At 38.2% G+C, this 22926-nt stretch overlaps 4 protein-coding genes across 7 annotated transcripts; 1 reads left to right on the top strand and 3 right to left on the bottom strand.

Annotated features, from left to right (window-relative positions):
* Positions 1 to 2981: 2981 nt before the first annotated feature.
* LOC110765339 (putative polyol transporter 6) lies at positions 2982 to 5343 on the bottom strand. Its single transcript, XM_021968437.2, has 2 exons — positions 4684 to 5343; positions 2982 to 4548 (listed from the first exon to the last, which is right to left on the bottom strand). The coding sequence occupies exons 1-2, from the start codon at positions 4826 to 4828 to the stop codon at positions 3170 to 3172; spliced, it is 1524 nt and encodes a 507-aa protein (XP_021824129.1). The 5' UTR covers positions 4829 to 5343; the 3' UTR covers positions 2982 to 3169.
* A 3678-nt stretch (positions 5344 to 9021) lies between these two features.
* On the top strand, positions 9022 to 10347 carry OFP7 (ovate family protein 7). The gene has a single exon (XM_021968434.2). It carries the CDS (start codon positions 9153 to 9155, stop codon positions 10203 to 10205), a length of 1053 nt encoding a protein of 350 aa, XP_021824126.1. The 5' UTR covers positions 9022 to 9152; the 3' UTR covers positions 10206 to 10347.
* A 3785-nt stretch (positions 10348 to 14132) lies between these two features.
* LOC110765356 (Tetratricopeptide repeat (TPR)-like superfamily protein) lies at positions 14133 to 15917 on the bottom strand. Its single transcript, XM_021968466.2, has one exon. The coding sequence runs from the start codon at positions 15782 to 15784 to the stop codon at positions 14567 to 14569; it is 1218 nt and encodes a 405-aa protein (XP_021824158.1). The 5' UTR covers positions 15785 to 15917; the 3' UTR covers positions 14133 to 14566.
* A 542-nt stretch (positions 15918 to 16459) lies between these two features.
* ATU2AF65A (U2 snRNP auxilliary factor, large subunit, splicing factor) lies at positions 16460 to 22387 on the bottom strand. 4 transcript variants are annotated; one of them, XM_021968445.2, is made up of 13 exons: positions 22094 to 22387; positions 21264 to 21595; positions 20888 to 21007; positions 20037 to 20110; positions 19322 to 19392; positions 19124 to 19168; positions 18961 to 19020; positions 18677 to 18737; positions 18473 to 18585; positions 17873 to 18319; positions 17250 to 17391; positions 16914 to 16981; positions 16460 to 16816 (listed from the first exon to the last, which is right to left on the bottom strand). In XM_021968445.2, the coding sequence occupies exons 1-13, from the start codon at positions 22223 to 22225 to the stop codon at positions 16679 to 16681; spliced, it is 1803 nt and encodes a 600-aa protein (XP_021824137.1). In that variant the 5' UTR covers positions 22226 to 22387; the 3' UTR covers positions 16460 to 16678. The 4 variants fall into 4 exon arrangements, 3 of the variants coding, with proteins under 3 accessions (XP_021824137.1, XP_021824134.1, XP_021824139.1); XM_021968442.2 differs by having other exon boundaries at positions 19124 to 19171; positions 22094 to 22386; XR_002528020.2 differs by having other exon boundaries at positions 16735 to 16816; positions 16914 to 17123; positions 19124 to 19171.
* Positions 22388 to 22926: the final 539 nt, after the last annotated feature.

The raw sequence follows: 22926 nt of genomic DNA, 5'->3' as shown, positions 1-22926 counted from the left end.
AACTGTTGAAATCAATTTATTGTTTTGCTGCTTTCGAATTTGCCAAAAGACCTTATTTCCTCTTAGAAAAGGTTGTACATTTTCAATTTTAAACTACCTCAAATATGATCTAATGGCTGAGGAGACAGATACAAATTGTTTTCCTAATGACTAACAACAATTGATTATATTTGAGCATTAGCCAAACGCACAACTTACTATCTTTCTCTTATAAAGAGGCTCCACGATCTGTGAGAGTGTGAAGAAATGTCCCACACTGGAAAATTGGTAACCACAACTTCCTTCACCTTCATGTGCTCGTTAGATAGTTTTTTGGCTTTTAGTATGTTTTTATCCATTCGAGTCCGTTTCAACTTTTAAAATATTGGGGTCCAAATAGAAACATCAATAATGAAAGAAATCCTAGGCACAATATCAGTACAAAGGGGTTCTTAGATCTAGGTCCAAAACGATTAGCCGTCATTGGGTCTAGTCCTCGTGTTTTTGGTTTTAGATGTAGGTCCTTTGACATTTATTACTTTTTTGTTGTGTCGATTTTACCCTTTAAGGTAAATAAGGAAAACACATTGAAAATCTAAATTTAATGCATTATTTCCTTGAAATTGAATTCCAAATTTTGAATTTTGAATTTTTTTTTCCTTGATAATATTCCTAATATATAGATAAAATACAATTTAATCAATAAAAAGTAAAAACTCACATATTATACCAATCGATCAGACAAGCACCCACATTAAATTATGTACCTGATATACAGGTAAATAATGTTAATACATACAGGTATATATGTACCTACCTTACAGGTAAGTGTTTTTTTCTTGAGTTTTCTTAAGCAGTTTTTTCTGGAGGTTCATATTTATATACATATGTACATGTCTTCCATGTAATAGTGTTTTTTTTTTTCCCAAAGAAATTTTGTATGGATTTTTATCTCAGTTGAGTTTAAAGATCCATACCAAGATATTATATGAGTTCAATTAGCTGAGCTAGAGGGTATAACTACCTAGACTAGAGGTAATTTATGGATTTAATTACCTGGACCAGAGGTAATTTATGGGTTTAATTACCTGCATACTGCATACGAGGTGTATGCGTAGGTACCTTACCTATTGTTAATGTATGAAGTTTTTATGAACTCTTATTACAAATTTTGATGTCGGTATACCTTGGGAAAATTTCAGAATTCAATAAATAGATTTGCAATTAAATTCAAATCAAATATGATAATTAATATCCTACAAATCAATAACTTACCAGTTTTAGGAATTCATAATTTACCTTATTTATGTTTTAGGTGCATAACTGGAACAAAAAAAAAAAAAAAAAGTAAATATCAATAAATTGAAATAGACATGTAATCTTATGTGGCGCAAAAGTCAAAGGACTTGGATCAACAACAATTTCTGCGTGGATTGCACCCAAAATCTCTCCTCATAATTGGACTTATGCCAAATTTTCTATATTTTTTAAAAAGTTATACGGAGGTCCAAAAACAAACTTGGAAACAATTAATCTAGGCCGAGTCTTACCAATTAATAAAGCATTTGTTCACTCTCTCCTCTCTCAAATTTGACACATGCATAAGTCACAAATTTATTGACGACAGGACTTAATTTAGCACTAATTTAATGAAATCTTAAAAATTAACACTAATTTTTTTCATCTCCAAATTTAGCACTAGGTTAGAGTGGCTCTAGCCCACACATAGATCCGCCCTTGATTACAAGAAATTATAGACATCCAAATGATGTCCAACTTCCCCTAACTTGTTCAATACTTACCCATTTCCGTTTCACTATCTCTCCATATTTTACTATTTCTCTTTTCACCGCCGGACAATCACATAAGGAGAGATATAGAGAAAACGAAGGACATCGAAACATATTTTATGCATTGATTTTGGACTGAATTCCAACACCATTAATCATCAATAGCGTTTGTGCTGAAAAGCAATTCCATCTCTTCCAAAGATCTCCCCTTGACCTCTGGCAGGAAGAAATAGAAAGAAAAAAAAACCCATGCCAACACAGATATCCCTGCACAAATAAAGAAAGTCCCTCCAATCGTAATTGCTTGATACATTGCAAAGAAATACATTAAAAATGTAACACTCATAACCCTGTTCACAGCGACCCCAACAACACTCAGTCCTTGTGCCCTCAGCTTCAAAGGGAAAAATCTCTGTGCCATAAACCCAAGATATGGGCCCAATCCCAAAAGAGAAGAAAGCCACGTATGCATATTGGCTTGCAGTGCTAAAACCTTCAGATTGCTCCTTCATTATTAAACAAAACCCTAACACTGATAGAGCAATAACCATGCCCCCAGTGCTTGTCAACTTTGGGTAAGCCATTATTGTGATTATGAATATTATACTTGGATATATGAACTGTAAGATGACAATCTAATCACACCTAAAATAAATTCTTTACAAAGCTTTAGTAAAGACTATAAATCAAGAGGAGAGATAAATTACTATAGCCAAATAGAAAGGATCGATATCACTGTATTTATATGAGAAGTAAGAAAAGGCAGCTTATAATTTTTCACAGGATCGAGCATAGATTTATATCTTGTCTCATCTTAGCAACTTTTTCCTTAGATACAGGTGTAAGAGCATCTTCCAGCATATGGCTCTTTAAACCTTACCCGTAGGTTAATTTGAAGGGTTATTCCAAAAGTTTGTGTTGATTAAAAAAAATAAAAAATAATTTGTATTGTTTGAAGAGTTGTCCCCAAAAAATCAAGTCCCATATGTACACAGAGGATTGGCCACCAGCCAGCTACATCATCTCCTTGATTCTTTCTTGATGGCACAATCAATTTTTATGCATTATTGTTTTAGAAAATTTGTGCATCTATAAATTTATTGTAAATTATACTACTATTTGAGATTTTGGCTTGTACTCTTTTACTAGATAAGCAAGGTTTGTAATCTGTTTACCATATGAGCAAAGCTTGGAATCACCACATAATTAAGGTTTTAGATAAAACATAGAGTGCATTAATATTGTTTCTTTTTTAGTACAAGCGATTGCGGGAAAGGGGTTTACACAAATATTTATTGGGTGCCTTGGGGTTTCGAACCTCTGCCCACATAGGTGGACGTGGAAAAGTTCAACCAACTGAGCTATACCCTGCTAGCTAGTACATTAATTCTTGATTGCATTCATACAATACCATTTCTAGACTTATTAGTATCACTGCTTTTGCTGAAAACCATTTCCATCTCTTCCAATGATCTCCCCTTGGTCTCTGGCAAGCAGAAAAAGAAAAAGAGCCAGGCCAAGACAGCCATGCCTGCAAACATAAAGAAGGTCCCTCCAATGGTAATTGCCTTGTAAATTGACAGGAAACTCATAGAAATTGTAGCATTCGTAAGTCTGTTCACAGCCACCCCAATACTTGTTCCCTGTGCCCTCAACTTCAAAGGGAAAATCTCACTGCTGTAAACCCAAGTTATGGGCCCAAGCCCAATTGAGAAAAAAACCACAAACACATAAACTGACACAATGCTCAAGCTTAGTGCCCAAGTAAGCTCCTCTTTGGAGTGCTCTACCATTGTCAAGCAAAACCCTAATCCTGTTAGAGCCACAATCATGCCACCAGTGCTTGTCAACAATAAGCGCCTCCTGCCAGCTTTGTCAAGCAAAAATGTGGCTACCAATATGAACAAAGTCTTTGTAACACCAACCCCAACTGTGGCAAGCAACAACTTGTCTTTGCTTCTAACCCCAGCTTTCTTGAAAATTCTTGGACTATATAACACAACAGCTTCTATCCCTGTGGCATGCTCAAAGAAATGGATTCCGATGGCTGCGATTAGAATCCGACGGACGGGCGGAGTTGGCCTCAAAAGTAGTTCTTTCCAAACCCCTTCACCCTTGTTGCTTTTGGGAACCTCAATTACATCTTCCTTACAATTTTCATCAAGTCCAGCAGCAACCAAGATATCACAAAAACGAGCCTCAGCTTCTTCTTTGGTGTTAGAAATTAGAAACAAAATTTTCTTGGCCTCTGCTAGCCTGCCCTGCATCACCAACCACCTTGGCGACTCTGGCATTTTGACAATCCCAAATGCCAAAACAATTGAAGGAACTCCAGCAATGCCTAGCATCAGTCTCCATCCAAGTGTCAATGCCAGTTTTCCGAAAACATAATTTGAAACGTAACCAAGTAAGATGCCAAGACTTATGCAAAGCTCTGGCAGAGCGGTTAGACGGCCTCTGGTTCCTGGAGATGAAATTTCTGCAGAGTAAACTGGCGCAATCATAAGTGCAAAGCCTACACCTAAGCCAGCAATGCATCTTCCAGTCATCAGCACAGGATAGTTTGGACCATACCCCATTAGAACTGACCCAATTAAGAAAATTATGGAGGCTACAACAATAGTGTAACGCCGACCGATATAATCAGAGGTTCTTCCAGCTGCTAGAGATCCCACTAGAGCACAAATGTTGAGAATTCCGGCTAGTACTTCGACTTGGACATCGTTGATTTTGAGATCTTCTTTGATGAAGATCATGGCTCCACTCATCACACCAGTATCTGTATTCACAAAATGTAATTCATGGAAACCCAAATTCTTTAGAACCTACATTGATCTAGATATTAAACCACAAACCTTAGCAAATTGAAAGTAAAATGAACAAGTATTATCCTGTCAAGAGAGAGAAAGCCTACCATAGCCAAATATAATGGATATAATTGAGCCAACCACAGCACAAAGTAAAGCAACCTTGTTGATCTTTTCCGGGGCTTCGCGGCTACCCTCCACCTCCATCGAGGCCTTCTTCTCTAGCATATCTGTGTGTTCCTTAGGCTCCATTTTACTTGAAGCGTCTGTATGTCGCACAAGCTCCCCCTCGCCTATATTGTCTCTCTGTTATAACAACTCTTCTTCACTGAGAATCATTCATTTTTTTTATAAAAAAAACAATAAGATTGAGGCATATATATATAGAACTGGGTGTAACAAGTTTCAAGATACAACAAGACGTGTATCGAGAAACAACTTGATCTCTATCCTTTGGATGAAAATCTTTGACTTCAAAAGAGTTAAAAACAAGTCTCAAGGATTGAGGAATGCTCAAAAGAACTCAAGAACACTACACTAAAGATTCAAAAACGCTCAAGCGAAATTTAGAAAAGGGCAGAAGAGAAGAGAAAATATATGTGTCATTAGGGTAAACAGATGGGGTTTATATAGGAACATAAGAGCGCTAAACTTGGGAGTTCATGCAATAAACAATGCATATATAGTTGCCCAAAGAGATTTTCTAACAGTAAAAACAATATTGCAAAACAAAATGTGGGAAATGGATAACCTTTCCTTTAACACAAAACGCGGACTTGAATTAAACTGGTCATTATATTTTCAAAATAACCATAAACTCTCAGAAACTCGAAGGAAAAAGGGTTGATTTCAGTCCTTGTCCAAATTATTTGTTTTGGTCAAGCATGAAATCCGACCTGCATATTCGGCCAAATTCACCCGCTTGATGTGCCATTGACCAAAAATGATGGTTTTAAATTTGGATTAAAACTCTTGGTGGGATCGAATAAGTTGGTATTTATGGTTCAAATTTTTTTATTTTTTATTTTTTATATGGTCGTGTCACTGTGCCAGGTTAAGTGCACAACAGAAAGGGGTGCCTGGAAGATTTGGCAAAATTGTATTTTGATTTCCAATTGATTGTGACATGGCAAATTAGAATCGCTTTCACTTATGCCATACAATAATATTGCACTATAGAGAAGTGGGTGGGCGGTGAAATTGACAAATATCCTTTCTGAGCTTTTCAGTATATTGTTTCTACTTAGGCCAAAGCCAGCTACACTTCTGTTTTATTACGTTACTATCAAATCTGTTTTATTATGAAACATATAGATATAGTTAGATCAATAGCGCTACGGTACGGGCATCAACTTATTTATTTACTTTTGGATATCAAAACATGTGGAACATGACATGGCAACTCATGTCATCTACCATCTTCTCTGTTTTAATTACATAATTTGTTATTAAAAAATAAAATAAAAGAATTTTACAGCAAAAATGAAAAAGAAAGAAAAGAAACCCGACGATTTCAGATTTAGGGATGACGAACATATATAACATTCGTCAAAGAGTGTGACAAAAGATATACGGTAATGTTCTCCTAAGTTTTAGCAGCTAATACGACAAGAGAACTAACTATATGATGTCACAAACCAATGCTCGACTGTCTTCTTGTTCGAACAACGGCCGGCAAGTTCTTACCTTTTTATATAATATAAAAAGAAAACGAAAAGAAAAACAATGGTGGGTCAATTTATTTTGATTCGTACCCCTTTTATGTTGGAATGCATTGTATTTGTTTAGCAGATTAAATTATATGCAAGTGGAAGATAAGTTGTTAAGGTATGATATAAATATCTTACTGATGATGAAACAAGGAAAGTTGCAAACTTTACCAAACACCACTTCACCTTCCGTATTTTTTTATTTGTTATTTTTTTGTCCTCACCTTCTATGTTCCGAGATATTATAGAATATTACGGTAGTACGATCACGTGGTACATTTTGTACACGTGTTATAATATAAGTGGATATTCTATTCCCTAAAAGGAGAGAAAATAAACTGTCCCCACCCATATTATAATATGTGTACAAGATGTACCACCATACGTAGTATTCTATAATTTCTCGTTCCAAAGTTCATTTTGTATAAATACAAACAATATTTGGGGAGAAATAAGTCAAACCTATGACCTCGGGAGCATGAGTAAATACTCTTATCCAATAGGTAGAGTTGAGATGATAGGGCCAAAAGGCAACGCTTCTCAACAAAAATGGCCTGGCATACAATTGAGAAGAGAATACCCAAATAGTAAAATTTCATAATTTAGAAAGACAAAAAAGAAAAAAACAATACAAGCAAAGCAACCTGAACAAAAAAGTGATATTATTAACTGTGCAAATGAGCTCCACAGAGTCACGACTGTGATGCTCAGAGAGCGCAGTGCGCCCCATGCTGGGGTGGGGGAACATCTGAGATTTTATGTATAGACAAGAGGCATTAACTTTGCCAAAGAGCATGTCCAAAAGGACAGAGAAAAAGAAAAAAGAAAAAAAGAGACGCTTGCATGCAAAGATGATTTTGTTTCCATGGATATCTTATCCCATCCCACACCACGTGTTTGATAAATTAGAAATGCCTCTTCTTCTGTTTGACTTTTTTGAGTTCACAGTCTCTGTACAAATTGAATCTCTCAAGCACAAAAAAGAAGCTTGGCTTCTTTATTTGCAAGCTTTGGAAACGTTTGCGTAAATGCAATTTCAGTGCTAGAATAGGAGCATGGAGGGGACAAGACTCGCTTTTTTTACTATCTTTTTTTGACTATTTATCCACCAATCCAGCAAAGATTATTACCACTATCATGAGTTCTGAGACAGGTGCTGCAGCGCTGGGGCCTAGCTAGGCTATGAGGTTGAATTTTTGTACACAGCGCTGCTTACAAATTTGAAACTCGTCTGCTGGCTCCTCATCATCGGCTATCTGTTTTCTTTTATTAGGTCATCTCATCTCCAGTGTTCTACTGGCTCCTCAACAGTCTTCTTAGGGCATCTCCAATGGTTGAGTCATAAACCCCAACATGAGATGAGGTTGTGGTCAAGAAACTTTGCCGAAACCCATGTATTGGGCGAGGCAGAATGGTTTTATTACAGGATATCGCACTAAACAAAAGGCCTCTTTGGATCGTCCAAATACGCTTTTATGATTAAGAAGCACATATTTAACAAAAGTTATAATTAACACTATTGACCCTTTCAAAATGCAATTCCAAACAAAGCATTAGTTAATCTTTGCTATTCTATGTTCATGCAACATAATGAAATTGGACCATGCCCTAACTCAGATCCTCAGGATGAAAATTCCAAATCATTGGAACACATGTTTGTCAAAATGCATTTGCTTGACCATTGACTTAATAATACAACTCAACTTTGATTGTGGTGGGTAGGGGCCTGGTGGAAATTGGCTCCCCTACCCTGCAACACACTGTGGAAGCTCTGCAGGAGATGAAAATCAAATTATTTTTTTTTGGTTTTTGGGTGAGTAGGGGGGGCAGGGCCCCAGCAACAAACAAAACTAACTATTATCAAAACAGATCCAGCAGGTCTTATTAGAGACCCCCATCACGTCGTCAGCTAAGAAGGTGCCAATCCAAGCTGGAGCAAAATCAAATTTTTAGATATCAACTTTGTCATGACTCTATTGACTTGTCTCACCAAAGAGAATGTATTATACAGAACAATATTATAATAATTAATGAACCCAAGTTTAAATTTCAGCATTTTGTAATCTATGAATCTATGATCACCTTCCAAGAATCCATCAGCGTACGGCCTGGATACTGCTAGGTACCATACATAAGCCTAGATATACATATATATATATATATATATATATATATAGTCTCCCATTTTCAGGTGTGTCTTACTCTCTTGGAAGTCGGCTCCTTGGCTTTCATATATCTTCCCTCAAAAATAATACAAGAAGGGAGAAATGGCAGCAGCTCACCAGTCCACAGAGAAACAGGCTAGCCAGCTCATGTATATCCACAACCCCAAAAACAAAATAATCCAACAATAGATTCTCTTTTGTATGTGGATTCAAAGTAATTTCAATCCACACACAGTACTTTCGAAAAATGCGTTACCAATTATTAACCAGTGCATATCTTATTACCCTGCATATTTACTATAATTTCATTTTCACTAACTTTTGCTGTAAATCTAAAGTACCACACATCCTAAATAAAATGAAACTAATTAATGTTATTATAACTCTAATTTTAGACTGTCTGATAAAAGAATATTTTTCAAATATCGTGTCGTATTATAACATTGGATACGTGAATATGAACGACATTATATGAGTGACATTAAAAAGTAAAAGAATATATTGTTATAAACAGAACAGTGGAAAATGGGAGGAACTGGAGAGAAGTGGTGCACACAACTTTCTATTTAAGCCCCACCACTTCTCATACACAAACAGTTTGCATGTCAATTTTATCACACTGCTCCTTCCTGCTTCCTGCCAAGTTAGTCTCCCATACATACATACACAGAGAGCTTGTTTCTTAAGAAACGTCCATCCTTCATGGCGAAACGTTTCAAGTTCCGAATCTCCCGAGTGATCCCCTCCTTCCAATCTTGCCGTTCAAAAGACCCCTCCACTCTCCCCTCAAATCCTGTCCCTTCATTTCTCTCCCGACCACCCCCCGTAGTCAACCACGTGAACTTCCCAGCCACCACCGCACTACCACCACCTCTACCGTCCAAAATCCATCACCACTCCTCCATCAAACGCCACGTGTTATTCTGTGGCATCAGATCCAGACCAACACTCTCAGACGACGACCGCACCAGATCGCCGCCCGACCATCATCATAAGTTCGAGTGGGAAAGAGAGGACAAGTGGCACGTGGTCGCCAAGGTCTACGACATTAACCCACGCAGCAAAATCTACACCTCCTCCGCCTCCGCCTCCTCCGACGTAGACGACACCGTTTCGCCTCCTCCCTCCTCTGTCTCGGAGCAGAACAAGAAAACGAACCAAAAACGACGAGTCAAAAACAAAAAGAAGAAAACAACGACAAGTCGCATCCGGATCAGCACGTCCTCCTTCGAAACCGGAATTTTCAGCAGCGAAGGCGGCGGCGGCTGCTTGGACGACGAAGAAACCGAAACCCTCGTCTCCACCAGATCTTCCAGAAGCTTCTCCACCGACTCGTCCCCGCCATTTCCGCGCCGGAAAAAGAAAAAGAAGCGTGGCAGCAGCGCCGCAAAACGCAGCGTCTCGAGAAGGTCATCGGCGGAGATGGAAACGGCTGCGCCGGCTAGGCTGTCGGTGTTTCAGAGGCTGATACCGTGCACGGTGGAGGGGAAGGTGAGGGAGAGCTTCGCGGTGGTGAAGAAGTCGGAGGATCCGTACGAGGACTTCAAGAGGTCGATGATGGAGATGATTTTGGAGAAGCAGATGTTCGACGAGAGAGAGTTGGAGCAGTTGCTCCATTGTTTCTTGTCTCTGAACTCGAGGGAGCACCATGGGGTCATCGTTGAAGCTTTCGCCGAGATTTGGGAGGCTCTATTCTGCTGCGCTACTGGTAGTGCAAGATCATCATCAGGAGCAAGGGTTTCTGGAGCTCTTTAAAACCTAGCTAGCTAGCTCTCAAACGAATCAAAATAAAACACGAACTAGATGATCACTTTGATGATTTTTCAGTTTGAGGGTTTTATGTAATATATGTGTTGCAAGAGATCATATGAAATAGTATGGGTTAGTTTCAAAGGTTTCTAGTTAAGATGATAATGGTGGTGGCTAATTTTCATTAATTTGTTGTGGTGCATGTTGTTATTCTACGTAGAAAGATGGATGATCTGTTAATGGAAGTACTTGGCATGCAAATGCGCAATATGCAAGATGAGATTACTCAAAAAGAGACCGTGCATTTATCCAACAATTCAAATGGGGCTCCAACGATTCAATAACTCTTCGCAAACAGTTGCTCCATCTCTTCAGGAATAGCTCGGAGTCCGTTTGATATAGTGTGTGATTCTTCTTTGCAGCTTAAATGATGGGGGTTGGCAAAGAAACCGTGTAGTGGTTTGGAGTATTTACTCCTTCAATCAAAGTTCTAGATTCGAGTACTAGCATTCGTGTATGTGTGAATTTAGACTATTATCGTACCCCTCAATAGAAAATGTCCTATATAAAAAAAATTGTGGGGGTTGAATTCAATTAACTGTCTAACACATTATTGAATGGTGCCTGATTAAAAAGCAAAAGTTGGGAGGTAGTGAAAGGTGCAAGAGCTGATAAACGAGTTTGCACTTTTGGTCGACATGACATGATATGGTAGCTCCTTTGACAGGGAGCCTGAGAGTATCACGCGGACACAACACAAGAACACAATCAATTGAAAATATTGGGATGTACAACTTTAATCAATGATGTTATTAAGGACCAATTAAGCAGTTGGACCGACCAATGATTAAAAAGCCAGTCTTCTGCCTTCTGCCTTCTCATGGACTGAAATGATGTTGTAGCTTGCAACTTGGAAGAAACATCAATAAAAAGCTCTAATCTTCTCCGCTTTGCACGCTCATTTCTGTGGTGCACATGCCTAGTATCCAACTCTAGTCCATGAAAGTCAATATGATGTCGTATCTTGTTGTTGGAATATTTGATAATTTTGTTTGGTACTAATACAACTTACGAACAACCGCTCACACCCGCACACACGCACATAAATAATGTAATCGTTGACTGTTGATGTAATTGAGTCTCACACTTGTACCTTTGAAAAGGATTGTAATTGTTTATTGGACATCACATAGCCACCTTGTTTGATTTGATTGTGCCATTGCATGTACATTACCAAAATCTTCTCGAGTCGCTAGAAGCTAACACATCCCTTATACATGAACTAAAAACTAAAATTCACTATAGGATCCGATATGCAATTTGCTTGCTCCTCTTTCTATTATTTCGTTGTTTCTTTTGGTGGGGTCTGCCATTTGTTTCTATTCCTTTCACCTTTCTCTTTTACGCACAAATGGAAAGAAAGTAAGAAAGAAAATTGCCCTTGCCCTTGGATATTATTACGTACACACCACGTAACGTAATAAAAGTAGAGAAATGGAATCGGATCCATGACGATATGACGAATTGATGACCCACCCTCCAACTCAGTCCTCCTCACCAGTCATCATCATCAGTCAGGTGGTGCTCTTCTTCAATCCCGCCCCACTACTCTCTCTCTCTCTCTCTCTCTCTCTCTCTCTCTCTCACTTGGTTGTTGTGACCCAGCACTGCAGTAAAAAGTAACACTTCACTCATACTGTTAATAGTAAATGGCTGATTAGGCTGTCATTTAATTTTCTCTCTCTTTCTTGGCTGAAGAGAATGAATCTTTTCTGGAAATGGTAAAGTTTCAGTGTGGAGAGGGCACACAAGGTATCAGAGATTCATCATCCACCTGAGAAATTATATAGCTGGCTCAAAATTGAAATCAGCAGCACATGTCCCTATGAGTTTTATTTACCACAAGTAAGTAGCAGAGCTTCTTTTAGCGCATGAGCTCAGTTGATCAGATCTTTCTGGTTCATATGTACTCGTGTCTCTTCTGTGTGTATCCATCTTTCTATCTATCTATCAATCTTAGCTTTAGAGGCTTAGAGCTTAGCCTTGCAGCGTGCTCATTATGTCTCTGTTTCATCAGAAAATCTTTGTCATCAGCCAGTCACAGTTGCAGCAATAACCCATGTGTCCTCCACCCTTGGATTCTTATCTTTGTTTCTACCTACTATTTGCCTTTGGGATTGAGTTTGAGGCACACTTTTTTAGAGGATCAAATCAAAGATCCCAACCCTGTGGTCTACTGAGTCTGAATCACGGTGCCCGTGATCTTTATCTATCTGGCTTGTTTAGTTCTAAGTTCTAGCCCAGCCTACCTATTTAGTCCCTTCTTGTCACTCAACAGAAGAAACTACAGAGAAAAATAAGTTTTGGGCTACTTTGTAATGTAAAACTGCAGTGCAAGAAATTCAAATTCTAAATCAACTTCATGTAAAATAGCCACCATTTCAGCAAGTATTACAACAATGAGCAAATGCCAGAAGTTATATGTGTATTGCAACTAAAATAATACCCTTTTGACTTTGGCTTCAAAACCAAAACAAATATAATTTCCAATTTCCAGGAGTGATAGCATGGAACTCATAACAAGGCGTAGCAGAAGTTCCGCTTTTACTTATAAGTAGAACCCTCCCTAGTTTAGATACTTGAAAACTCTCACACAATCTATCATCACTACAGAACATATATGATATGCAGTCGGTAGAGACACAACAGAATGCCTAGCCCTCAAAAAACAAAAATTAAGTGCAATTCTATGATTGGCACCTGTCTATGTAGAACAAGATGACAGATGTACAGACCCAGAAAATGATAGCTAGGGAAGAAAAACAGTTCAGTACCTTATTTACACATATTGGCTTCCCATAAAGTTTGATCATATTAAGCACCTTGATTTCCTGTTTGGCAGTCAAATACAAAATAGAGTTGGAAGTAGAAAACTTTAACAAGGAAAAGGGAGCTAGAGTAACTTGAGAAAAGGACCATTATTGATTCCATAATCAGAATCTTTCTCATTACAGATTTCAACAAAATCGTATCCTTGGTGAAGGCTTCTCGCTCAAATTCATATATTTTCATTGGGAGTTTAACACACAGGTATGCAACCAGCAAAACCTGCAAGGCAGGCTTTGATCTTCAACAGGGGCACGCTAAGAGGGCCAGCTGAACAAACAACTCCAATGATAAATCTTCAGTAATCTGAAAGCAATTAAACAAAATCAACTACTTGAACCGAAAGTAGAACTGAACGGAAGGAACATTAAACTAAAACTGCAAGTACAATAAAGGAAAGAGAACCTGAACTTCAAGATAGCCAGCCTAAGCTAAGCTGTGGCATCTTCGTTTCACTCAGCAGGGTTGGGCCTGAAAAACTTTCCTTATTACTCTATTTACAAAAAGAAATTAGCAAATAACTGACCCACAAAATGTCATATGTCTAGTTATAAATTTTACTGCTGACAGTGATTTTGAGTTTTTTCTTTTGCTCTTTGGTGTATAACAAAATAGCTTTGGCTGAGTTTATCTTCTCTCCTTGACACTCTCTCCTGCAATTCAATGGCTCTCTCATTTACAATCGAACGACTCTCATATGCAGGCTACCTCCTCTGTAACAGTAACCCAGTGACCTCCTCTATTCTATACAATCTGGGAACTCCAAATAAATTTTTGGTTCTGATTCTGAGCCAAAATAGTTTTGTGGGTCCTTGACAGAGAACTGTATTACTTAAACTATTAAACTCACTCTGGTTCGAATTGTAATATGAACATTTCTTCATAGCCGTTAAACTCACTCTGGTTTGCAATTTGCAATTCAATATATATGCTCTACTCCAGTAGACTTCCAAGCAGACCACTGAATCCACACCAATAGTTGGTGGCAGGACAACTTTCAACCAGCTTTTTTCTTGAGCGAAGTTATCACAATACTCTAATGTAACATATTGTTAATCAAAATTTATAAAGGAAAATAAAACATTACAGAGTGTTAACACTTAGCAGGATGTGAACGGAATCCTCATACTGGATATGGCATAAGCAGGATGCAAAGTAATAAAATATGCCTGCTTCCATATCTGGATAAAAGACAGCTTGAACAAGGGCTCGGAAATCTTACTAAATGCCAGATGAGCCGAGTAATTTTTACTAGCACTACAATAGGTGAACAGATTCAACCAAATAGCAGAAAGCAGAGTAGAAAACTAACATAAAAATCAAAATTGAAGCTTCTACAGCATTACAATTTCCAAAAGCTTCAAACTTGCTTCCTCGGAAAATCGACATCCTTGCTCACGGTTTCACCAGATCAATTCGGGCGGCCGCAGATGAAGTAATCAACACATTCAGCACAAGACCAACCAGAATCCCGCCAATAACTATGCTGTAGCCTCCTTAGCCTCTTCGTCATCAGGAACCGAAGAAGCATTCCTATCAGAAGAAGCCAAACCAAGACCCTCCTCCACTTTCTTCCAGGCAACCAAAACATTAGGAGGGAACTTCTTCTTAATTGTGCGTATCAATCCCTTGGCCTCCTTCATCTTCTTCTTCTTCACCAATCCTTCAACCAAATGTCTCATCGTATTAAAGTCGGGGATCTTATGCACCTCCACACTCCTCTTGAAAATCTTATACGCCTTATCATAATCCTCATTCTTACATAGATAAAATATCAAAGTCCTAAAAGTTGCAGCATTCGGATTACAAGCATTTCCCTCCAACCCCTCATAAACCTTGACAGCTTCTTCCTTCATCTCATTCATGCAATAACAACTCATCAAGTAATTGTAACTAATAGTGTCGGGTTTCAGCCCGGCATTCGCCATTTCTTCGATCAAAGCTTTCACATTGTCCGGGTTCCCGCCATGGACATACATAATCTTAACATTATAAGCGGCAGCATCAACCTCAATACCCTTCTTAACCATCTCATTCCACAAGTTCTCAGCCTCTTCACCATTGCCTTTCTTATACAGAGCATTGAATATTGTGGTGAATGTCACTGCAGTTATCTCAATACCCTTCTCCTCCATCAACCTCAGAGTCTCAATCGCCTTCTCGGGCTTATCAGCCGCGCAATACGACTTGATTAATATACCATACGACACTTTATCTGGGGAGACACCATGCTTGTTGGGAATTTCATCGAACAGCTGGGGGACTTTTTCGAACTGTTTCGAATAGGTGCACGCAGTTAACAGAGCATTGAAGGAAAGTGAAGATCTCGGAGTACCCAGCTGGTCCATTTGATCAAAGGTCCTCATTGCGTGGTCGAACATGCCGGAGCGGCCGTACGATCGGATGAGGGTGCACAAGAAAGGCTCTTGGGTGATTTTTGGGTCATTTTTGTGAGATTCAATGAATTTTTCGATGTCGGCGAAGCGGTGAGACTTGGCGAGGCGACGAACGGTGAGGTCCTGAGCATAGCGAGAGGAGGTAGGAGACGAGTAGTGTTCGGAGACAGAGGTGTAAATCTCTAGGGCTTTGTCAGGGTCGTGCTCTGTTCGGAGCTTGGTCTTCGCTTGTGAGATGGTGATTGAAGATTTAGCGGTGGTGGAGAGCTGGCGGAGATGGCGGAGAGGAATTGAAGATGACATTTTTAGGGTTTTGCTGTTTCAGGGTTTTGGGTGAAAGACTTGTTGGTTGCTTCTGAATATTAGGGTTTTAGGAGTTGGTTTTGTCGTGGTGCAAACATTTTTTTGTGGGGTCAGAGCGGAGCATAAATATAGGAAACCATTTCCCGGGATTTTCCGTATCAGGAAACCTTTTACCCAGGAATATATATATTTTTATTTAAATATAATTCTTCAACTCAAAGGAAAAAGCGACACTATGGTGAAATTTATTGTTCTGTGCTATGGGTAATCCCTTTCTGTTCTTTCCAGATTTCTTAGGCCCGATCATATAATTGCTCAATGATGTTGAGTAATGAAAGATTGGACATGTTACTGAATAAACTCGTAAACTAAATCAGCTTATCAATTGTTTATCACGTTGTGTTATCGTCACATAATAATAATTCCCAATCGAGCCTGAAGCTCAATTTGATAATAATTCCCAATCGAGCCTGAAGCTCAATTTGATATGTTTAGCTCACCAACTAGTTCTTGGTGAGTTAGAAAGGTTTGGGATGAGGCCTAAAAGGTAATGGCTCAAAGTGATTTTTGTTGTTGTTGAGAAATGCTTCAAAGTGTTTAATTTATACCAAAAATGAAAAATACGTGGTTTTGCTTATGAAAAGCTGAAGTGCATTCAACCACAGAGACCATAACTCATATTTAAGTTCATATTTTCACTTCTCGCACCAACTGGAAAAGTACACAATTGTAATTTTCAACCAAAAAAAGAAACTAAAAAAGGAACAATCATCCTAGTTTACTTACTAGGCTACAAGATACCACTAAATGTAGAACACTGAGGAAATAGCAAACTCGAAAGTTCTAATTAAGAAATCTTGACAATCCAGTTAATATGTATATTAGGACAAACAACTAGCCCTCGTAATCGCCCTGGGCAAACTTGTCTTCCGGGTAAAACACTGCTACCACCTGATTACCACCAAACTTCCTGCCATTCAACCCAGTGCGGGCTTTCGTAGAACCGTCAACATCTGCATACTCTAAAAACACCTGTGAATTGAAGATTGGTTTCAGCAAGTAGAAGACGTTATCCTGTCAATCAGATTTTTCAAACTTAAATGTATTAATAACTAGAATTCAGACCAACCTTCCCAACTCCAGGTGACAGTTCACCATCTGGTCTTGGACGTGGGATGATGACATTCACTAACGGTCCTGCAAATCAGTGAAAAACAAATAGATCTTAGAAATAGACAACAAAACAAATCGTAGATGAATTCAGTTAGAAGGTTAGGGAGGCTTCTGTCTGAATGTTAGGCCTGAATCTTTATAGCAGAATGTGTGACTACAAAAAAGGCTGTAAAACAGAAAGATGGCGACAAAAAAAAAGAAAAAGAAAATCAATACCACAATAAACTTTGTAGGATAATTAAAAGAAAAAAAAAGAAATTGTGAAATTAACACTAGAGTGATGGTAATTTACCAAACTTTCCGCCTTCCAGCCTCATGTCTTCCAAAATATCTTCATACTCATCATCATCCCTAAGCTCATCTGCAGTTACTACTTGAGTTAAACATACAACCTTGGTGGCGACAGAACTAGGCGGTTGCAACAACATGAACCTCTGCAAATGAAACAAACACCTCAAGATGTTAAACCAAAACTAAAGTCGAGTTCAGATCAGAATCAATATTAAGAAGATTGAAAGTATTATTGAGTAAAGTATATAAGCACATTCATTTAAACACTGCATGTTAGGAAATACGGCCCATATTACATAAAATATTCTCACCCAAAAACGAAAAGATTAAAAATTCAGTACAAGGATAATATGAAATATATAGATAAGTTATGAAAAAGAGTGTTTTCAAACTACATCATATATTTATCAAGGATACACTATTTTATAAAGTCTACAACTACATGTATAATTTATGCATTATTTACTAGGATAACATGGACAATTCTAAAGTAAACATCATATTTGCAACAAAAAAAGACACCTTTTCACCAAAATATCAGTAACTGCAGACTACGGACTCCTTCAGCAGGAGTGACCTGTCCATAACACAATTTTCTAAAGGAAAAACCAATTTAACTCTTACCTGCAATGCAATTTGCTGCTGTGCATGCAACAAAACACTCTCTTGCTCTGGTTTGGGCTGGTTGGCACCTTGATTAGCACGCCTAACTGTGAGCGTCTTGTCACCCATTTTAATACCGTTAAGTGCTGCACAAGCTATGTCCGTAACTGAAAGATCTTGATAAACACAAAAAGCGTAGCCTTTTGAGTTTCCTGTTTCCCTGTCTTTCACTAAATCAAAACCACGAAGGGGTCCGAAGGATTCCAGCAACTCCTTGATCTGTGCTTCTGTGAAGTAATAGGGTAGCCCACCCACAAATATGCGGTCAGGACCCTCAAGCCCACCAGCAGAACCCGGTGTAAGCCCAACAGCAGCCAGGTTCAGATTGGGACTTGGCTGGCTTGGACCAAGTGTTGCAGCAAGAGATGGGTTGTAGTCGCTAGGTCTCCTCACCTTTACAGGGGCTCCCTGTATTAATTACCCAATTAAAGAAGGGGGAAAGTCAATACCATGCAATATGCTTCACAAAGTGTCAATACCATGCAATCTGCTTTACAAAATGTCAAAGCGGCACAAATAACAATCCTATACTGATCTAAACACAAGGGAAGTTTAGAATACCTCAAATATAATTCCATCCAGAGCCATTGCATTGCTGGCCTCTTCAACCGATCTCATCTCAACAAAAGCGAATTTCTTTTCGTGGTTAATGTAAACATTGACAACAGCATCTCCTGCATGAAACAAATAGGAAAACAATTAGGTAATCGTCTTTAGGCAAGGACACTTGATTATGTACAGACTTGAGTGCAAACATCAGTATACCTGGGGCAGCTGTATTCCCTCCAATTGCAGCCATAACTTGGCTGAAAAATGTAGCAACCGACTGCAGATGATGGCACATTAAGACACATTGTACATTTGGAGTAAACCATATTTCTTTATTCTTTTTGTAGCGTGACTAATTTAACAAAAACAAAATTCATGGAAGTATTCATTGAAGAAAAATAGATATTTATCTGAACAATGTCAAAGAATATAACAATGTAACTTTACTAACCATAAGTAGAAGAGCACAAATAATAAAAGGTTAAAAAAAGTGAGTAAACCTGTTCGTTTGCTGTAGGAGGAAGCCCTCCAACGTACACCCGTCGGGCATGCCTAGTAGCCTGATTATAAATAAAAAACAATTAATGTCAGCACATGCTACATATAGGGGAGTGTCGGATGTAGGAATGCATCGAAGAAAAAAAAATTATCAATCATGCCAACCTGTTGAGTCATTGCCTGTACAGGCATAACTGGAAGGGATCCAAACTGCTGTAAGCACACAAAAAGACATAATATTAGTGAAGATCAAGCATGCTAACATGTGTGGGTCGCAATATGTTAGGAGGGATGGTGGGAGGGACGAGGGAAGGGAGGATGAAGGCAGCGAAAGAAAGTGAGCAAGAGAGGAGAGAGAGATACCTGACCGGTCGCTAGAGGGAACATGTTTGGGAACATCCCAGGAATGGTCGGACTAGTCCCAGGAATTTGCCCTGCAAAAAAAATTAGATCCCATTTCAGTTATCAGATCAAATTTAACTTCTAGGACTAACTGAATGTAAATACCAAATGACTCCTCTGCCACTAATTTTCCATGAAAATTCATTAGATTAAGGATATCCTAACCTTCAATTTTATATAGTCTATCAAAAGGAGATCAAAATAATACATCATTTACAAGTTCTGGAGGAAATATTTGTAAGACTACCAAAAAAAGGCAATAGTTGCCGGTTGAAGACGAACAAGATCCATCAAACCGGTGCATTGATTCCTCCTTGTACATAAAAGCTACAGAAGTCGGCTCACACCCATTGTCATCACAGTGGGGCAAGTAGCCCAACATTGCCTTCTTACAACAAAGGACAAGACATAGAAACAAACAAACAAAAACACCAAACACAAGAAAAAACCAGAAAGATCTCTCAGTCCCAGAATTATTTCACCAATTAAACAATAAAAAATCATAACCCGTCCACAGACCGCAGATTTATAAAGGCTATATGCACAAGTGAAGGAACAAAATATAGCTTACCAAAGTAACACCATCAATTGGATACGAACTTTCCACACTATTCCAACAAAGACAAAAGGCAGTTAACAAAATATAACAATCCTACGTATAGGAGTGAAAATGTACCTGCTGCAGCAACGGCAGCACCAGCTAACATTGCAGAAGCAGGAGGCGCCATGTCAAAACCGCTAATCCTTTTGCTGCAGGAGTTAATGTCAGGATACAAAGAACAAATATAATATATAAGTGACAACTTAAAACCCTGAGACTAAAACCTACGTTCTGGGAATTACTTAAAAAAAGTTATGATCGCAACAAAAGAGAAAAATAAAATCTGCAAAATTTTCCATCTTATCCCAGACATAAACTACATGAAACTAATACAAGAAATCTCTACTACAGAATTCATATAACTTGATAGTTCTCTACTTCACTACATAAACTGGTTACTGTAGACCATACATCTGGATAATACATACCGAACTCATATAAAAGGGAAACAAATATACGAAAGATTTAGTACATAAATGATAAACCACAACACATACAGAACAAATTTTGAAAACCCCATACATCTGGAAAGATAACACTAATCAAAACATACTCCAAGGAGCACAATATTTAAAAATTACGCCAAAAATTATTTGTATAAATTTGATCATGACCTACAAATTTAAACCACTACGGATAGTAGATATTTATGTACGCCATCAAAGTTCCTTTTCCTAATTAAATCCATGCAGCTAGATCCTACATAGTCAAATAGTACGAATAAAGACGACAAGCAAGCAAAATGACTAACAATAAGTTGGTCGATAAAGAGACCCGAGTAAAGCAAAAAATTTGAATGACAATAACTCATGTCAACCAAGTGTTTATTCCAAATATAGAATTTGCTACGGTAGTTAGGAAGCCCTTTAAAGTGATTCAAACGCATTTTTTATCCACATTCACATACTAATCTCTCAAATAACTACCTTTTTGAGCGTGAACGAGAACGTGACCTCGATCTGGATTTGTGCTCAGATCTACCCCTCGAATGAGACCGAGACTTGCGCCTATGCCTATCCTCCCTGTCTCTGTCATAATCCCTCCGCCTGTAAAATCAATTCATAAATAATAATAATAATAATAATATTATTAATAATAATAGAAATAGAAATAAGACTCACAATAATTCAAAGGATTTGTTTCTAGAATAAAGAAATTTAAAAAAAGGGAATGCTTCCCCTGATTAATTCACACACTAGTAACAATCAATATAAAAAATTCCAAATTGCATCAAACTCAGTTGACAGCACACAACAGAACATTCATTTTACAAGTAAATAACTAGCTAAAAAAAACTCATACCTATCAGAGTCCCGGATACGGTAGTGATCATCATCGTCATCGTCCTTATCTCTCCTCCGCTCACTTCTCTCGCGATCCCTGTGGCGGTCCCTATGATGACGATCACGATCCCTGTCTCGAGACCTTTCTCTTTCTCTATCTCGGTCCCTATCCCTATTCCTATCTCTGTCCCTGTCCCTTTCCCTATCTTTGTCCTTGCTTCTCCCCCTATCTCTATCTCTGTCCCTCTCCCTCTCCCGATCTCTGTCCCTGTCCTTCTCCTTATCACGCCCCTTTTCTCTTTCCTTTTCTCTACTCTTTGAAGATTCTCTCTCATAGTCACGAGAGCCATGCTGCAAAAGAGACCATCAGATCACTGTACCTTAAAATAACTGATGAAATGAAGCTAATATACACCATTTTCAGAAAGATATTGAAATAAATATTTTATCAGAAGTAAGGAAAAGAGTCTATTATCCTTTACAAAAATAAACCGGAAGTTCAAGTGCTAATAAATATCAACAAGCTTTTCTAAGATTGGATATCTAAGATACAATGGAATACACTTTAATGCATAATCCTAGAAAACCCCAATATTGAGTATTTCCATAAAATATGAAAAAGGAAAAACTAAAAGCCCCAGATTCATAGCAGAAAACGAGCAGATCATACACATACAGACACAACCAACAACATTAAATTTATACAAAGAACCCTAACCAGTCCAGCTAACCCAACATAAACCCTAAAACACCCTCATAAACGGAGCCCCTTCGCAGCGATCTTAATTTTATGTAATCAGAAGAAAATAAGAAGTCAGTAATCGCATAATTTTGCAACTCTTGGTGTACCTGAGATTTGGAATCGCTGTAATCGTCGGGACCGCCATGGTTGGTAGCACGAGGTTGGGGAGAGGAACCCCCATCGCCATAGTTGTCAGCGTCCTCTCCGTTCCCTTCGTACCTTCCTTCGTAGTCCGTCATCTTAGGTTTCAGTTATCCCGGACTTTCTCGGAGTTGCTCTCTATCACAGTCTTACTTGGCGTTTGTTTCTCGGGGAAATTGTCTGCGATGTTAGAAGACTAGACCGACTCTGAGCGGTGAGAAATCTAGGGCTCGATAATTGGGATTTTTCCACTTTATAGAGAGCACGAAGTTGAGTTGAGCGGAAAGGATTTACCTTAGGCGGTATAAGTGTTTTTTTTCTTGAACTTTTTACTACAAACTGCGGCCAGTAATATTATGATGAGATTTTACCAAAAATTAGAAATTGCACTTGAAACCTCTTATTAGATAACATTAGAAAAATGTTGACTTTTAAAAATAACACTAGAAGAAGAGGTATCCTTATTTAAGTCTTCTTCTTAACCTAATCTCTTCTTTTAGTCCGTATAGAAACAAAGATAATTTGTGCTATGATTTATACCAAACATCGAAATGTGTACAAGAATATTGAAATTTTGATGGTCTCACGAAAAGAAATATCACTAAATTAAGAGTTAGCGTAACACAATGCTCTATCAAAATTTTATTGAAGATCAGTATCTAATAATGTGTGATATAGCATGTGTAATACGATAAAAGTTTAAATTGTCAAATAATCTTAAACTTTGCAAATTTTTCACCAAGATATTTCTTAATTGAGATCTAAAAACTAGGTGGTTTAGACCATTAACCACACAACG

This window comes from Prunus avium, chromosome 7, assembly GCF_965620075.1.
Source record: "Prunus avium chromosome 7, drPruAviu1.hap1.1, whole genome shotgun sequence".
Taxonomy (NCBI): domain Eukaryota; kingdom Viridiplantae; phylum Streptophyta; class Magnoliopsida; order Rosales; family Rosaceae; genus Prunus; species Prunus avium.
This window is presented reverse-complemented; position numbering and strand designations above follow the sequence as displayed.

What these genes read in the sequence shown, in the direction of transcription:
- LOC110765356 (XM_021968466.2), bottom strand. Translation starts at nt 15,784, where the DNA reads ATGTCATCTTCAATTCCTCTCCGCCATCTCCGCCAGCTCTCCACCACC.
- ATU2AF65A (XM_021968442.2), bottom strand. Translation starts at nt 22,225, where the DNA reads ATGACGGACTACGAAGGAAGGTACGAAGGGAACGGAGAGGACGCTGAC. An exon ending in TCCCTCTAGCGACCGGTCAG is followed by an intron (nt 19,172 to 19,321) that starts GTATCTCTCTCT and finishes GTGTGCTTACAG; the next exon opens with CAGTTTGGATCCCTTCCAGT. An exon ending in CTCCTACAGCAAACGAACAG is followed by an intron (nt 18,738 to 18,960) that starts GTTTACTCACTT and finishes CATCATCTGCAG; the next exon opens with TCGGTTGCTACATTTTTCAG.
- OFP7 (XM_021968434.2), top strand. Translation starts at nt 9,153, where the DNA reads ATGGCGAAACGTTTCAAGTTCCGAATCTCCCGAGTGATCCCCTCCTTC.
- LOC110765339 (XM_021968437.2), bottom strand. Translation starts at nt 4,828, where the DNA reads ATGGAGCCTAAGGAACACACAGATATGCTAGAGAAGAAGGCCTCGATG. An exon ending in ATCCATTATATTTGGCTATG is followed by an intron (nt 4,549 to 4,683) that starts GTAGGCTTTCTC and finishes TTGTGAATACAG; the next exon opens with ATACTGGTGTGATGAGTGGA.